Source organism: Gasterosteus aculeatus, chromosome 16, assembly GCF_964276395.1.
Source record: "Gasterosteus aculeatus chromosome 16, fGasAcu3.hap1.1, whole genome shotgun sequence".
NCBI classification, from domain to species: Eukaryota; Metazoa; Chordata; class Actinopteri; order Perciformes; family Gasterosteidae; genus Gasterosteus; species Gasterosteus aculeatus.
The window spans coordinates 18,982,130-18,994,585 of NC_135704.1; the positions used below are offsets into that span (position 1 = coordinate 18,982,130).

The window sequence follows — 12,456 nt, forward strand, 5'->3', positions numbered from 1 at the left end:
AGTTTCTGTCTGCGTGGGCGTACTCGTCTCTCCGGGTGAGGTGGAGTCGCTGCCGCCTCCTCCTCCTCCTTCTTCTTCTTCTCCTCCTCCTCCTCCTCCTCAGCCGGGACGGCAGGAAGAGAGACGTCCTCGTCCACTCCCTCAAGGACCGGGACGGGGTCTGAGAGGAAGCAGTCGGTCAATTTACATGCACTCCAACTGTATTCGTACATGTTCATATAGCGGCGCTTTATTTTGGAGGAATGAGCCTTAGATACCTTTACTTTTTAAGTTTCAACCAGTCGTTATATTATATATTTATTAGTTGTAATTCTCGTGTTTAGGTTTTAATCCTAGATCTTTATTTTCTTTTAGAGCATTAGTTTAAGTATGGATGATGTGAGCAGCGTTTACCTTGAGGGAAGTCTGCCTCCAGGTCCAGGTCAGGCTCATACAGGTCGTCATAGTCGTCCTCGTCCTTCTCCGTCTTCTCAACCTCCTCCTCCACCTCTTTCTCCAACTTCCCTTCCTTCTTCTTGTCTACCTCCTCCTCCTCCTCCTCCTCCTCCTCGGGCTCAGCCTGCTTCTCGTTTTCCACCTCTGCCGGCTTCTCCTCCTTCTCTTCTTCTTCCTCGGAGCAGCTGCTGGAGGCCTCCTCCACCCTGTGCGTCGCCTTCGCCACCTTCACGTCTGAGAGCCACAGGTAAGGTCCTCATCATCACCCACTTTCTTCACACCTCTCTGAACCTTGTTGTTTTTAGGGGCTCAGTTACAAGTTGGGCCAACGAAAGCAAAGCCACTAGGCCCCTAAGCCAATGAGAGCGCAGGAGAGCAGGACCCTAAAGTGTGGCGATAACATAACGGCTGCATATCGATTGAAGAACCTTGTTCCCATGCAGAGATTAGGAACTCATCTGTTGAGTCACGATCAATTTTCAGATCGGTCTAATTGTGAAGCAAAGACGTGCACATCAGGAACACAGCGTGATGTGGAAGAAGCTCTCCAACACATTCTCAGGAATCTCAACCAGCATCTCTCAGACTCCCCCCCCCTCACCTGGCTTCTGGTCCTCCGCGGTCGCCTCAGCCGTGGGGAGCAGGTCGGAGGACACCTCGTTCTTCAGCTCCTTGATGGCCTGCACGATCTGCTCCGCCCCCTGCAGGGTGGTGGGCAGGAACACCGGCACGGGCACCTGGACACGGAGCGCGATCGATAAACCTCTTTATACATTGACGGATCTCGTTTTCAGCGGCCCGGCCGCTCGGTGCGTCGCGTTCTCACCGGAACGGGCAGCGAGAGCGCGGCGGGAGCGAGCTGCGAGTACATGTTCATGGGCACGGGGATGAAGACGGGCACGGGGATGGGGACAGGAATGTACTCCCTCTTCACGCCGTCGTCCACGTCTGTGGACACACGCAGCAAAGTATAAATGACCGCTAATCGGGACTTCCTGTCCCTGGATAACCTCCACGAGATGGAACCGGCGCTCACCGGTCTGCAGAAGCTTGCTCTGCATGTGGGGTTTGCAGTACGTGGCCTTGGTCAGCGTGAGCGGCTTGCAGAGGACCGCCTTGTTCTTCACGTCCCTCATCGGACCGCCGTATGCTGCCGTGCCCTGGCTCACCAGCTGCATGGACACGAGGGACACGAGGGACCACTTCAACTCAAGATGCATTGATGGAGTTTAGAAATGACGGAATCTCTGAATTCCTGTAATTAATCCCCGATAAAAGCTCCACTAACTCGTCACAACATTTTGCTTTTCTTTGACACTTTATGAATCTAAATTTACATTAAGTAGATATTTAAATCAAATCGTTGCAGGATATTAACCCTTTCTTAGGCCATGCGAGTATAACAGATTACAATAAGTCAATAGTTCGATTAGATTAACACGTCACACTGACATCTTTAACAACGTTGTACTCACCCCCAGTTTGGTTTGCATTTCATAACCTGCGACAAAACGAAAAATCATTCAGTCATGAAAAATATATATACGACTGACGCATCAAACTTATGGGTTATTTTAACTATTTTAACCCATTAATCAGGACAGCTTTTATAGATTCATTCATTATTTGGTTAATAAAAGTCCAACATGACATCCATGTTTTGTTTTATTAAAATATAAATATGAGAAAGTCATTTTTCTCCTTATATATATATATATATATATAGAAATAAATTATAATAAATTATTCCTGAGAATGTGTTGGAGAGCTATATATTTTTATATATATATATTATATATATATATATATATAGAAATAAATTATAATTATAAATTATAAATATATTATAAATTAAGAAAGTCATTTTTCTCCTTATATATATATATATATATATATATATAATACATTATTTATTTCTATATAATATATATATTTATATATTTACTATTTTCCCGTTGATCATTAATCAACCGACTACATGATAGAGCCCCATCATCTTAGTTCCCACCCCGCCCCGCCTGTCAGTCCCTACCCAGGGTGGAGTTCTCGGGGCCCCTCTGCGTGACCATGATGGGCTCGTTCTGCTGGCAGTAGAACTTCAGCAAACACTCCTGGTCGCAGAAGTGCTTCATCTCGGACCTCCACATCACCGACTCCGTCAGGCTCCCCTGCACCTTGCAGCAGTCGCAGCGCGCCGCCTGCGGGAGGACGTTTTCACAGAGGTCATTAGCATCAGCAACGCCTCGACGCCTCCGCGTTCCCGCTCTCGGCGGCAGAGCCGACCTTGAAGTACCAGTCGTTGAACTTCTTGGCGCAGGCCTCGCCGCAGAAGTCCCGCGTCATGCCGCCCAGCTGCCGGGTCACGCCCCTCTTGCACAGCTGGCTGCAGTGGTTGCAGCTGACGCACTTCAGACCCAGGCGCTTTATGAAGTCCTGCTTGAAGAGCAGCTTGCAGCCTGGAGGACGACATCCGAGAGAAGACACGGAGATGGTTAAACCCAGCGGAGGAAAGAGCTTCAGATGGGGCCGACCGGGGGGGGAGGCGGATACCTTCGCTGCAGAAAGGCCTCTTGACTCCGGAGAACTTCACCATCTCGTGCAGCGTCTTCTCCTCCTGGCAGTACTCGCAGGAGGTGACGATGCAGTGCAGCTTCTTGTAGTCCTCGCAGCACGTCTTGCTGCAGAACTGGTGCACCTTGTCCTGGTTCAGAGACATTTCCAATCATTTCCCCTCTGAAGGTTCCTCCCTTCCGCCTGTGCCTCAGACATCTGGATAAAAGCTCCTCACCTGCCACTCCAGCGTCTCTGGCTTCAGGCTGAAGGCTCCTCGGCAGTAGTTGCACTTCAGCGAGACGCCGGCTGCGTTGTGCGTGGTGGAGAGCGCCGTCTCCCCGTTGGTGGTCGTCAGGAGAGCTGCGTTCTGAAGAAATAAAATTAAAAAGCTTTCGATGACCAGTTTAGCCACCTTCTCTACGCTGCAAGCCGTAGATTCTTTAAAGGAACGAGGCGGAGCAACGCGCCCTCGGCTGTGAGCTGCGGGAAGAGCGCCCCCACCTGGAACTTGGTGACACACGGCGAGCTGCAGAAGTTGAGGATGTTCCCCTCTGGCAGCGTGGCCTGGTACTGCGGCAACGAGTTCCTCTTACAGAAGTGACAGGACGGCTCCGTGTCTGCACACATCATTAACACAACGCGTTCATCAACCCCACAGCCAACAAACCACCAGCACAAGGAGTCCTGAAGACACCCGGACGGGGACGTCCACGGATCCACGATAACGGCTCATCTGGCGCCTTTATGAAAAAGGTGCCATTGTGTGTGAAATGAGAGCCAGATAAAAGCCAGCGTGTGGCGTCACTCACTGATGAAGGAGGTGGAGGCCAGCTTGCCCTTGTTCATGCAGCTGACGGAGCAGAAGGAGCCCATGGTGCCGCCCGCCCCGAGGCTGTGCAGAACCTCGCCGGTCTTGATCAGCGTTTTGCAAGTGAGGCACGTGGCCAGTTTACTGTGAGCCTGGAACCAAAGGAGGGGGGTGCGGGGGGGGACACAACAGGTTGGTCAGTGGCTCCAGACCTTTATGGGATAAACCTGGAGGATGCAGTGGTTTTAAATCTTTTGCACACCACAGGACTCGAGTCCCCCCCCCCCCCCACCCACCGACCCCCCGGGTACCTGCTTGAAGTCCTGGATGCAGTTCTGGCAGCAGAAGCGCTTCTGCTGGCCGTCCACCAGCAGGAAGTGGTTGGCGGAGGCGCGGCTGGGCAGGTAGTCGCCGCACTGCTCGCAGCAGTTCATGATGAGCCCGTTGGCCCGGCGGTACACGTTGAAGCACGCGTCGCTGCAGATCTTGTGGGTCACGGTCTTAAAGCTGACCTCGTGCCGGATCTGTAGGAGAGGGGGGGGGGGGGGGCAGGAGGGGTGAGGTTCTTCGTTCCGCTGTGGACGAGTTTCAGATCTAAAAAGGATCAAGTGAACGACGTATTTTCACTTCTTTTTCGGCATAAATTGAAAGTCGCTCTCGTCGTTGTTTGTTCGGGTTATTGTGTGGAAAGAAATCACACCTTTAAAAAAGAGAATATTCCAAACAGTCTCACTGAAGCGCTTAAGTGAGTCTGAGATGAGGGATGCGTTATTCACGTGTTATTGTAAAGCATACGGGTCTCAAACGGATATCCACTCTCTGAGCAGCACCCGGGCCGGCTCTCCTCTCTGGACGCGGTGACCATGGCGACGAGCGAGGAGACGAGCGCACCAAGCGAGGGGCCGGAGGAGGAAGATGGACGGTAAGAGATTGTTTACTAAGCCTCTGCATGTTTTCTATCAGCAAGCAAAAACCGCATCGTCCGTCGAACCCCCATCTGCCCATTTACATCTTTCCGATGGTCCTTGAACACATCTTGCGATTGATTAAAATCAATTGTTAAAAATGTTTATATTTTGGGCAAAAACATTTTACTCTACACGTCTCATTTAAAACACTGCTTCAAATAAACAGTCAGCTTGAACTAAATCCTGTAAAAAAAACATTCAAATCCAGTTTGCGATTGACTGCGCGCTGAGCGCGGTCCGGCCCGCCGGGCGCACTGACCTCAGTGAGTTTCCCGCAGACGGTGCATTTGGTCTTGATGATGGATTTGGGGGGGTTCTGCTTGCTCTCGTAGGCGCCGAGGCAGCCCGTGCTGCAGAACTCCTGGAAGGACTCGCTGGAGTCCACCTGGGCCACGATGGTGCCCTTCATGTTGGTGATGTCCCTGGAGAAAAGGGTTCAGTGGTCATCGCTCAGGAGGAGTTTTTACAGGTTTGTGGCACTAATTCGCTTGTGCGCCATGATTGTTTTTCCACCAAGACTTATTGGAATAATAAAAACACTTAATCTACCTTTTAAATATAGAGACAAGGAACTTTTAAAGATAAGAGTTAAAAGCAAATGAATAATTTGAGAAATACAGCCAACTACCCCCCCACTGTACTTTTTGCACATGGTGCAGCTCTTCTTGGGGGCGGGCTTGTGGGAGAAGGCGGAGAGGCAGGTGGTGGAGCAGAAGAGGTGGGTGGAGCCTTTGCGCTGGTAGGCCGTCTGGCCTTTCTTCAGGGGCTTCTTACAGTTGGCGCAGGTCACCTGGGAGAAGACAAACAGCACTGTGACATCACCGCGGGGACGCCACCCAGAGACGCCCCGCACACGTCCCCGAGGACAGGGTTTTGTCCAATTAATACAGAATGAAAGGGTTTACAGAGGAAAAGCTGCTCAAACCGCTGCTCGTTTCCACAAACAACTAAATTGTCTACCACAGAAAATATTCTGTTAGAAAAGGAAACATAAAAAGTACTGAAAGCAGGAAATTCGGTTCCAAAAAAATGAAGATACCTCGAGCACCCTAAAATAAAACAGTTTTATATGAATTTAAAGTACTATTCTTTTCATAACAAGCTCATCATTAATATACTTATGCAGTCCTGTACTGATATAATTAATAATTATTGTAATAATAAATCTGTTAATATATATTGGAAAGGATTTATGCCTGAGTAATATAAAATATAAAACACTGGAAAAGGACTGGACTGCTAAATCTGAAATAAAAGTTTTAAAATATAAATAAGTTTGTCTCTACGCGGGACGTCCCCCGGACGGAGAGGATCACCTTGACCGTCCGGGGCTGCGGCTGCGAGGCGCAGGAGGAAGTGGACGAGGAAGACTGGCCGGGGGCTTTGGGCAGGGAGGAGGCCGCCGGCGGAGTGCCGACCGCCGCCTGCTTGTGGCTGCGGGGGACCGAGGCCGACTGGGAGATCCACGAGTCTGCAGGGAGGGAAGGAAGGAGCGAGAATGAGGTTCTCCAAGAGGGTTTCCTGTCGGAGGAGACGCCGCCGCTCCTCATTATCACGACCCTTCCAGCTCGGCCAGCGTCACACTTCAACAGGATGAGCTCACGGCCGTCACCTCCTCCTCCACGCTACCTGTCCTGTTGTGCGCCCCTGCGTCTCCGTTCTGCACCAGCTGGCCCGCGGGCCCGGAGCCCCTCCCGGGGTTGAAGGAGGCGGGCGGTCGGCCGGACGGGGCGTCGGGGTTCAGGCTGAAGGCGCTGGCGATCTGCAGGCCGTTCTCCTCCACGTGGCCCTCGCCCTCCTGGACGCGCCAGAGGCTTCGGTTAGTGGTTTTAAGCGTAGTTAATGATAAAAGAACGGCTCTGGGGGGGTAAAGCGTTGCCATGGCAACTGCACGCCGTCATTCACACCACCACCAAAGTCAGTATGGAGCTTACGTTGTGTCAGCTGGAGGGGTCGATCAGCAGAAAACACACTTTGATAGTTTTATATTATTGTGAAAAAAACACTTTATCCAAGTTCCTCTGCAAAAACAAATATTTTAATCACACACACGGGAAAAAGTATTTTTTTAATGAGCCGCCTGGTTAAAACGAAAAAGGTTAAATTAAAAACATTAACAATCTAACTTGTTAAAAGTAAACCAGATACGGAATAAAAAGCCTCACCGCCTCTCCGGCCCGCAGCGAGGTCACCGAGGTGATGACCAGCGCCATGTCCTCCTGCACGTCCCTTGCCTGTGGCGGCGTGGACCCGGCGGCGGCGCGGCCCAGACCACCGGTCCCCAGCGTGGTGACGCTGGCGATCCTGATCTCCGACTCGGCCTCGGGGCTGCTGAGCGCACCCGGCGAGCCTGACTGGAAGGAGCCCCCGGGGGGCGGCGGTGAGGAGGAGGAGGCCGGCGCGCTCCTCTGCTCGCCGTCTTCCTCGTCGTCAATGACGATGGGCTCCGCCTCTGCGGTGGGCGGCGGCGGCGGCGCGGGGGACGACAGGCTGAAGGAGATGGGAGAACCCGGCGTGGAAGCGTCTGCGGCCTCGGCCGGCTCCAGGCGGTCCGTGGCGGGCGCGTCTGCGGTGGGGGTCGCGGCAGAAGGCCGGGGATCCTCCCCCTCCCCCAGGAGAACCACGTCGTCATCGCCATCGCCCTCCCCGCAGACCTCCTTCGTGGCCTCGTCGGCGACTTCTTCCCCTCCTTCTGTTGCCATGGAAACCGCCTCTCTGGCCTCCTCCGAGGGGGCGGCGGCCGGTCGCTCGGGGGAGGGAGTGGCATCCATGGGCTCCACCCGCTCCCCTGCTGCCTCTTCCGCCACGGCGGGGATGGGTTCTGACTCCCCGTCCATCGCTATGGCAACCACCTGGCGACGCAAACAAAAGGGCCGTTTTCACACATGGAAAGAAGAAAAACTAATTATCTGTTGGCAGCTGCACAGGTGACGCAGGTGTCCCCAGAGGCCGGACCCCCCCATGGCTGATGAAGACTCATTGTCAGCTACCACCTCTTCTGCCATCATTACTTGTTGGAAAATTAGCTCCTGCCATGGAAACAATGTGTTATATTTATCAAGTGTTTCAGACGTCTGACGCAACAACGGCGGCGCTACAACATCTGGACAGCTGCATACCAGCTTGAACGGTCTTTAAAATGCTCTATTGCAAACTGTCACTTTGATAATTTTATTATATTGAGGCAGAGTCTTTGATTCTAGTCCAAAATCCAGTAAATAAACTAAACACTCTCATGATCATTGCAACATTCAGAGGACGAACGAACCCCAGACTGAACATGAGAAGTGGACAAAGTCATCGAGACTGTTTCAAAGCCTCGAGTTCAGTGTTCTGGGCGGAAGAGGATGTATACTGTCAATCAGCGTGTAGCCCCGCCCTAAAGCATCCCCTGCTTTATGGTCCGTCTCTAAATGGACCATAACCTACTAAATGAACATCACGCTGTGTTGAAGAAGACTTGAAATAATAAGGGAATAAATCAAGAGAAGTCCTTAGTCAAGAGAGTCATTTCCTCATAGACGTCTATGGGACCAGAGGCCCCCTGCTGGTCACTGCACAGAATGCAGCTTACACTCATTACGCTTTCGCGTCACTTTTCAGAGATGGCGGTTAACCCGGAGGTCAGTTCATGTCACATTTTCGCTTTTGCTACGACATCAAAAGTGTAAACTGTGAAATTTACTTTTTTTTACACCATTTACTGTGTGAAACGCTACGACGGGGGCGGAGAGCTAAAGTCTCCAACGGCTTCTATATCGTTGCCCATAGCAACTGGTGAAGCTACACCTTGGTTGCCGTGGCGACGGCAAGGCCCACCGCGGGGACTGGTTTTCTCCCCGCTCTACAGCAGGGCGCTTGGCGTCACACTGAATTAATGAATGCACTCGGATGTAAAAAGAGGAACTAGGCCGCAGTGAGAAGATCACATACGAGTCTCTGTAGAAAGATCCCATTCATTCATATTTGGACGTCAGGTGCAACACACACACACTTTCAGAGAGCACCTGAACGCAGCTCTGATCCAGAGGAAGCCACATCACTGGAGCGACATCATCACGCCGGCCATTTTGGCCCCCTGCTCTGTGTGGGGGGGGGGGGTTCCCTCATTGTAGTTGGGGTCAAGTCTATTGAACGTGCCTCCATCCCAGGACCCGCCCCGCCACATTTTAACAATAATCAATTCAATAAATGGAGATAAGTGCACTACCTCACATCCACCTGTAGGATTGCTACAATCAAACTTCAAGGTTTTATCAAATATATAATGCGTTATTATATATGTTTTATACAACTAATGATTATTAACGTATTGGTCCCTTAGAGAAGTTACTTCTGATTAAATAAAAGCAGAAGTATTGAACCACTTTATATTAGCTACAGCCCACCGGCACAATCAAATAAAAGATTATAGAAAAACTTACTTTTAACATATTTTTTGTTATATAGTAACACTGATCCTTTACATTTGCTACTTGTAAGAAGTACACCTTTATAAAATGTTTGTACTGCATGTACCCACTTATGTTAAGTAATAGTCCTGCATTGCTGCAGAGTTTGGTCTAAACTGTTAAAATACTATATGTGCTCTTATCAGCATCAGTATTTATACACACAAACAAAGCAGGCGAACCAAAACCTCCCCGTCAACACGTGGACCCCAAAAGCCAACAGAAGGACTAAATGTTGACATTTAATGGGATTTTAGCTCAACGACGCTCACGTGTTGTACCAGCTTTAAAAAACGTGCAAACTTTAAAATAAAAATAAAAATAAAATAAACAATAAGGCATGTTCACGTCCAGCTCTGGAGTGATCAAGATGACAACGTTTACCTGGAGACTCTTATTTCATATGCAAACGAGGAAATAGTCAACTGATGAAAATTCATCCGGGTATTTGTGAATAACGAGAACCAACAGAGTGTGTTATCAGCGCGTGTGTGTGTGTTCATACGGTTGCTGACGGTGACCACGTGACAGGAAGTCACAACCAGCATCTGTTCAAGATCGACGAGTCGTTCTCGACTGTTCACCAAAAAGGACAAAAACAAACCTCAAAAAATAAGAAACTGGACATTAAAGCCACCAGGAGGAGAATCTATGTGCAAAGACTCTGCAATGCAGAGCTGGGGGGGGGGGGGGGGGGGGCATTAATGAGCTGATCCTTACGTCAACACCAGGTGGACAGAAAGGGGGGGGGGGGGGCGCGCGCGCGCGCACTGTGTCCGTGCACAAAACACCGCAATTAATCTGCGCCAGAACCACATCACTCATCAGGTGCTGCTCCACATTTCTACGCGAGTTGACGTCCTCCACCACCCCCCCCCCCAACCCCCCAGCAGGTCACAAGGTTGGAGGCAGGCAGCTGCAGTTTGCGCAAATGGCGCAGAGACTAATTACACATTCAAACACAGACGGAGATCATCATCCTCGTCACAGATGGCTGTGAAGCTCCCTCACCGGGGACGGCTCGTACCGGGCGCCCTTGGTGGTTTCCACCGGAGCACGACGGCCCCGAACCGGGCCGCACGCTCCGCCGTGACGTGCGCATCAAACTACGGAGCGCGGGTCGCTCAAACTTCAGGAAGCGCCAAGAGCACAAACTACCTGAGCGGGCGCAGCGCGTCCATCAGCCGCCCAAAGGAGGGTCGATTCATGGAGGACAACCGGGGGGGGGCTTTTCCAAGCGCTCCGGCAGAAACGTGGTCCGAGCCGCGCTGCTGCCCCCCCCTCTTCTCCCCCTGCCCCCCCCGCGCTCCTCCTTCTGGCGCAAACTGCCCGCTGGTTTAAAAAAATAAAAAATATTAAAAAAATAAAGGGGGAGGAGCGCGTGCACAGATTGCGCCAGTGACAAGCCCCTCATTCGCATTAGAATAATGTATATAACATAATAGATATCGCAAAGAGTGACCCCCCCCCCCCCCCCCCGAGATTAATAATCACCAAAACACAACTAGCCCGAAATCTGATTTAAAAAAAAGCCCGGTTCGAATGATACCTGTGACACCAGGGGGGTAATTGGAAAGTTACCCCTCCACGCTTGCGGAGTCCACCCTGGCGCAATCAGAGGCGCGCCCCCGCGCGCCACCACCAGGGGCGCCCCCGCGATGCGCATCACGTGACCAGTCTTCGATCCAGTGTCGTAAAAACATTGAGGCGCAAAACGAATTCACGCATCTTGTTTACGTGAGTCCCCCCCCCCCCCCCCGGGGGGGGGGGGCAACGTGACCCAAAAGCCGGGTATAAACGTGGTAGTCTCACAGAATGTACCCCCCACCCTAACCCCCCCCCCCGGAGCGGAAAGCAGCATCGCCGCGTCCGCCATTAGGGACAAAACGAACAACCCTGGAGACTAGTGGCGGCAATGGCCACGGCGAGGGAGGGGGGGGGGGCGGGGGTCTCTTCAAATTAACAATTTATTGTTCACTAATGTGTCCCCCCCCCCACCCGGCGTCACTGCGGGGGGGGGGGGGGGGGGACGTGGAGGACCCGGACACCCGCCCGACGACCAGCACAAGTTTCCCCCAAACTTTCCCCCCGCGATGCTATAAACCGGCACATCGCGAAAAAGCCCAAAAGGCGTCAGAGAGGGTCCTTACCGGAGGAGAGCTCGCGACGGTGCAGCGCCACTTTTGTGCCTCGACATTAATCCCGGGGAGCGCATGCGCACCGTTTAGAACTTTTCCCTTTACGTCCGAAGATCGTGTGCGCTGCAGATGAGTCACTGCGTAGCGGTTAGGTCGTTTCACGTGACGTAACCAGGCCGGTGTGTGTGTGTCTGTCTGTGTGTGTGCGTGTGAGGGGGTTGTTTTTTTTTACCTTGTATCTTGTGTACACTGTCCACTTTTTCTGCCGTGATCCTGTGAAATCCCCCATTGTGGGACTAATAAAGGATCTTATCTTAATACATACTATTCTGAAACGAGATTATACTCACGGCACTTTAAATGTATTTCGATGCCACGAGTATTTCTACAACATAGTACTTTTACCTCAGTAAAAGATCGAAATACCTTCTCACCTGTGTTGACACAATCAACTACAAAAACACACGCATGCTCCTTTAAGTTCGCATAAACGCTCACATTTAAAGGTGGCCGAAAGGGAGGCAGAGTGAGACCTCCTGTTGTTCATACTAGATGTTGATCAGCATCCATTCGTATTTCTCGATGGGTTTTTTTTTCCCTCCTTCGCCGCGCATGCGCACAGGGCGCAATCAGGCTGCCTACACGGTTGGCAATTGAATATCCCCAATAAGCCGATAACCTCATCGATATGCATCGCTTCTGCCGTGTAAACTGACTCCGGATCCGCCACTAAACGATCAACAAGATGTCATTGTGTTTTAAAAAAAATAAAAAACAAATTACAAGCTGCATTTGAAGTAGACACAGCTCGGGTCCAATCAGGGGGGAGGATCCGGGTTGAGGGAGTTCACGTACCCGGTTCCGTAGGCGCAACATCGGGTTTCCAAAGATTCCATCCGGGGACACGAAGGAAAAACCAAAATGGTGCAGAGAATAAACTCAACAATTCCCATAAGAGTGTTTGAAAAGCAACATTGCAGAAGTCCCCGTAGAAGCTTAAAAAGACCGTAAGACCCGTAATCAGTACAAACGGATCAATAATGAGTCAATCACAGGGGGCATCTGGTGCAGGGAGGAGAGAAAGTGGAGGAGCAGGTGCGTTC

At 51.3% G+C, this 12,456-nt stretch overlaps 1 protein-coding gene across 1 annotated transcript in view; it reads right to left on the reverse strand.

Moving 5' to 3' along the window:
* The window catches only part of LOC120834176 (zinc finger MYM-type protein 2), a gene marked incomplete in the record, with an annotated part of 11,933 nt that extends 1,036 nt beyond the window's left edge, over positions 1-10,897 (reverse strand). Inside the window, 18 exon segments of the mRNA XM_078090887.1 lie at positions 538-669; positions 1,037-1,172; positions 1,262-1,383; positions 1,472-1,607; positions 1,911-1,936; positions 2,468-2,633; positions 2,719-2,891; positions 2,986-3,136; positions 3,224-3,355; positions 3,490-3,605; positions 3,798-3,948; positions 4,108-4,320; positions 5,024-5,186; positions 5,406-5,554; positions 6,081-6,235; positions 6,394-6,562; positions 6,930-7,616; positions 10,765-10,897. Of these exon segments, the coding sequence (XP_077947013.1) occupies positions 538-669; positions 1,037-1,172; positions 1,262-1,383; positions 1,472-1,607; positions 1,911-1,936; positions 2,468-2,633; positions 2,719-2,891; positions 2,986-3,136; positions 3,224-3,355; positions 3,490-3,605; positions 3,798-3,948; positions 4,108-4,320; positions 5,024-5,186; positions 5,406-5,554; positions 6,081-6,235; positions 6,394-6,562; positions 6,930-7,616; positions 10,765-10,881 (3,094 nt within the window).
* Positions 10,898-12,456: the final 1,559 nt, after the last annotated feature.